The sequence below is a fragment of the Alosa sapidissima genome, chromosome 14, assembly GCF_018492685.1.
Source record: "Alosa sapidissima isolate fAloSap1 chromosome 14, fAloSap1.pri, whole genome shotgun sequence".
NCBI lineage: Eukaryota > Metazoa > Chordata > Actinopteri > Clupeiformes > Clupeidae > Alosa > Alosa sapidissima.
The window spans coordinates 19,005,040-19,009,381 of NC_055970.1; the positions used below are offsets into that span (position 1 = coordinate 19,005,040).

Here is a 4,342-nt window from a genome sequence, read left to right on the forward strand (position 1 = left end):
TACATCCTAGTGGATGACAGACCTAACAAGCAAGCTATAGTGTAGTTGGTTATCAAGATACTTAATATCAGAATGGTCCATAAGACTCAGTTTATGATTATCAACAGCAACAACACACCCTTTGCCTACAAAGTCTTCTAAGCTCTTTACTTTAAACTCTTTGGCTATCAACAATCCTTAAACTGAAATGAATAAAACACAAAATGTTGCTTTGTTTGTAATGAAATACTATAGGCTGGTATATTTAACTACCATTACAGATTTATGGTGCAACAACCTCACTTAAATATCTAAGTTGTACCATATCTCAACATATCTGCACATACCTTTGAACTATACTGAGACGTAGATCCGAGATCTACACTGAGACATTCTGAGTATTATATTGTTGCAGGGGGACTATGCCGACAACTACTGTATATGAAGCATGCATACATTTGAATCATACCTGTTCTGTGACATCTGTGAAACATTTGTTAGACATCTGTTTTTAGACCTGAGCTGTGCTGTGTGAAAATTAAGATTTTAACCTAAGTTCTGTCTAAAAACTGATCATCTGAAGGGCTGAATCTTATTCTTCAGCCTATATCACCATCAAAAGTGACCTATTACAATTAACTGAGACCTCTAACTCTTGCTGCCAGTTCAGAGTTACCACTGATAAATAGATCTGTCTTAGGATAATATGATTGGCATTATCAAGTTCTGTATATACACACAACTGTGATTTTTTACTTCAAGCTTACATTGGTTGTTAAGTGTTCATTAGTGTATTCTGAGTGTCATTCTGCTGTATTAAAACAAAGAATGTTGATCAATATTGAATTGACAATTTATTTTTACTGACTGTCATATACTCTAAGCTAACATCTAACCAAGTAAGTGGTTTTCAAGAATACTGTAAGACTATGTAATCTGAATAATCATACTGTAAGTAATATAATGTTATACACAGCAGCTTTTTTGCATTTACATGCAATGGTAATTCCCTGGAATTGCATTTTCAAGTTCATTATTATTAGTATTATTATTATTATTAGGTTAATTAAACAATATTAAACAAAATAGGCTACACCAGAGCCTACACTTCCCAAACAGTGAGTTCCAGCAATTAGTTCTAGAATCATTATGATGCCACTATGTGTCATAATCCAACAATGCACAAAGTTCTGTGGGTGTCATGGTGACCATGGTAACATTTAAAAGGAGATGCTAAGAGCTTCAGATCTTCATTATACAGCAATCAGTCAACAAGTACAGATAATTACAGGTGAGTGTAATGTAATAACCGTTTGGTTTTGTCAGTATATTTAAATATATTAATAATAATATTATATAGTTTAAATAAGATAATTGTAGTAGGCTTACATATGAAAACATTTAATGTTAAACAAAATTCGAAATAAAAGAGACCTTTTTCTCTGCAAAGACAGTCTCACCTGAGCCAAATAATGTATCTCTCTTCCACAGAACAGTGTTACAGATACAGAGAAAGAAAGCCAAACAGCAGAAGACCAGTAAAGACCACAAGACTTGGTGATCTAACCATGGCTGAAAGCTCTGTTAGGATTTGTGTCCCTTCTGAAGGGCAGCTGGACCCCAACTTCCAGGAGGGGAGGTTGAGAAGGCTGACCCCTGACAAGAGAGAGCTGGACCAGTGGGTGAAGGAGCTGGAGATAAAGGTGGCGAGGGACAGGATGTGGGACGAGCTGCAGCGAATGAGAGAGGCTGTGTACCGAAGGAGCCAAGAGATGTTGGCAAGACAGTGGGAGTGGCAGTATGTACTCCATACATTAATAAGCTCATACTGGAAGTTTATGTACAAGCAAGATGCTCATATTTGAAATTGTTCAGCATTTTGGTTAATTTATGATGTATGGGTTCAATCATTAACACAGTGTTTTTGAATCTACAGTATCTGTCAGGAGGCACTGAAGAAAAAGCAAGAAGAGAAAGAGAGACAAGGTGCCCAGCTGACAAGACTGGAGGAGAGGGTGATGAGAAAGAGAAATGACAACATGGCAACGCTGAGAGAGCAGGAGAGAGTGATGAACGACATCAAGAAAAAAGCAGTGGAGGAAGAGAGACATCTAAGAGAGATGGAAGAGAAAGTGAGAGACTGGCAGAAACTCTTGAGAGAGAAAACAATGGACGAGGAGAGGCCAATAAGGGAGATGGAAGAAAAGGCAAGAGAGCAGGAGAGAATGTTGAAAGAAAAAGTGAAGGAGAAAGAGAGACAGCTGCGGGAGATGATGGAGAGAGTGAGAGAGAAAGAGAGAATGTTCAGGAAAGAAGCGAAGGAGGAAGAAAGGCACATAAGAGACATGGAAGAAAAGGCAAGAGTGCAGGAGAGAATGTTGAAAGAAAAAGTGAAGGAGAACGAAAGACAGATTAGGGAGATGGAAGAGAAAGTGAGAGAGTGTGAGAGAGTGTTGAGAAAACTTGTGAAGGAGGAAGAAAGATGGATACGAGAGATGGAGGAGAAAGAGAGAGAGCAGGAGAGACTGTTGAGAGCAAAAGCAAAGGAGGAAGAAAGAGGGATGAGGGAAATGGCAGAGAAAGTGAGAGAGAAAGAGAGAATGCCAAGAGAGATGCAGAAAACAGCAAAGGAAGAAGAAATGAGAGAGAGAGAGAGAGAAGAAAAAGCCAGCGAGCAGAAGAGAATCTTGGGAGAAGGGAAGGAAGGAGAAAGATGGTTGAGAGCGGCTGAAGAAAAAGTGGCAGAGCCGGAGAGATTAATGAGAGGAGTGAAGAAAAAAGCGATAGAGGAGGAAAGAAAAATTGTGGAAGAGAAAGCGGGAGATCCGGAGGCCATTTTGAGAGAGGCAGAGAAAAAAGCGAAGGAAAGAGAGATGGAAGCAGAAGTGCGAGAACGTGAGAAGAGAGTGTTGCGAGAAAAACAGAAGGAGACAGAAAGACAGACGGGCGAGACCATGGAGAAAGGGAGAGAGCAGGAGAGAATTCATCTAGAGATGGAGAGACAACCACAGGAGGAAGAGAGACGAATGAAGGAGATGGTAGAAGCAGCAATAGAACGGAGGAGAAAACTGGAAGAGATGAAGAATAAAGCAGAGAAAGAAAGAGAAATGAAGGTAGAGAAACCGAGAGAGCAGGAGCGGACTATGGAGTCCGAGGACTATGAAAGAGAGAGCGACACATACACATACAGAGACTCAGACAATTCTTGGATGGATGAGGAGAAGGAGAAGGAAGCAGTCAAGAGACGAGAACAAATGGATGAGAGGAGACTAGGACAAGAAGAAGTGGCAAAGCTTAGAGAGAAGATCTCATTGGCGGTCCAAAGGGAAGATCCACTAATAGCTTACAGGAGAAAGAGAGAGGAGGAAAGGGCAAAGGTGAGAGAGGAAGAGAGAAAGAAGAGAGTGGTAGAAGAAAAAGCAAGAGAGAGGGAGGAGGAGCGATTGAGAAATGCGAGAAGGAGGCAGGGACCCAAGGAAATGTTTGATGATTTCTATTTTTTGCTCATAAGAACATTTTTTTCCCTTAAAAGGCGTTACAAATAAAAATGTACAAAGGCCTCATTTAGTCCTTTTGTCAAAATGATTTACACTTGCTTCACATTTTACACAGTGTCATATTTTTTGGAATTGGGTTTGTAATAAAGGCATTTGCACATTTGCATATAGACATAAGCATTGTATTTGCAATGCACCTTCCCCACACCAAAGACAACATTTGAATACTGAACACAGTGAGTGAAGCAATCATGGTAGCATCTGCAGAAAATCACAAGAGACATTCAAAACCATGCAGTAAAAGCTGCTGGAGAAATATCAACTAGGCCTATGTGATGTCCAGCAAGTGTCATATTTGCAGGTTTTTTTTTACAATGATTGTCGTATCTTTTAAATACAAGGGATTGTATTTTATTTGGGAATGTTTAATATAACACAATTACAATCTAACTCAGAACCATTTAAAAAACATTAGTGTGTTGTGAGACACTTCACTCACCACCTGTTGCTCTTCAGCAGATAACCAAAACTGAACGCCAGTCCCTCCCTGCAAGTCAGATCCTTGGTGAACTTTTAATCAGTAGATTTGTGAGAAGTGTAAAACGTCTGCTTCCCTTTTCTGTACAAAATAAACAACATTAACATTACAACAACTAATCACATCTTCATCAGTGAAAATGAGCAAGAAACCACAACATGGAATTTTGCTCCTCTTGAGTCCATTCAGAGAACCATCCGTGATGGTGTATGTTTGGTCTTTAAACACATCTGATGGCTGATTAGCTGCATGTCACTGAGGGTCAGATAAGTTCTCCGTTCAGGTTGGGGTCAGATGAGTTCTTAGTCTCCCCACGGCTCCCCCTCAT

The 4,342-nt window shown here is 39.8% G+C and overlaps 1 protein-coding gene across 2 annotated transcripts; it reads left to right on the forward strand.

Annotated features, from left to right (window-relative positions):
- Window positions 1-1,203: 1,203 nt before the first annotated feature.
- LOC121681867 (golgin subfamily A member 6-like protein 22) lies at window positions 1,204-3,534 on the forward strand. 2 transcript variants are annotated; one of them, XM_042061814.1, is made up of 3 exons: window positions 1,204-1,270; window positions 1,471-1,777; window positions 1,916-3,534. In XM_042061814.1, exons 1-3 carry the CDS (start codon window positions 1,210-1,212, stop codon window positions 3,522-3,524), a joined length of 1,977 nt encoding a protein of 658 aa, XP_041917748.1. In that variant the 5' UTR covers window positions 1,204-1,209; the 3' UTR covers window positions 3,525-3,534. The 2 variants fall into 2 exon arrangements, with proteins under 2 accessions (XP_041917748.1, XP_041917749.1); XM_042061815.1 differs by having other exon boundaries at window positions 1,241-1,270; window positions 1,476-1,777.
- Window positions 3,535-4,342: the final 808 nt, after the last annotated feature.

Bases quoted from the DNA above. Each gene is read 5' to 3' on its own strand.
- LOC121681867 (XM_042061814.1), top strand. From the start codon at position 1,210: ATGCTAAGAGCTTCAGATCTTCATTATACAGCAATCAGTCAACAAGTA. The intron at 1,271-1,470 runs GTGAGTGTAATG...TCTCTTCCACAG, and splicing joins ACAAGTACAGATAATTACAG to AACAGTGTTACAGATACAGA. The intron at 1,778-1,915 runs GTATGTACTCCA...TTGAATCTACAG, and splicing joins GCAAGACAGTGGGAGTGGCA to TATCTGTCAGGAGGCACTGA.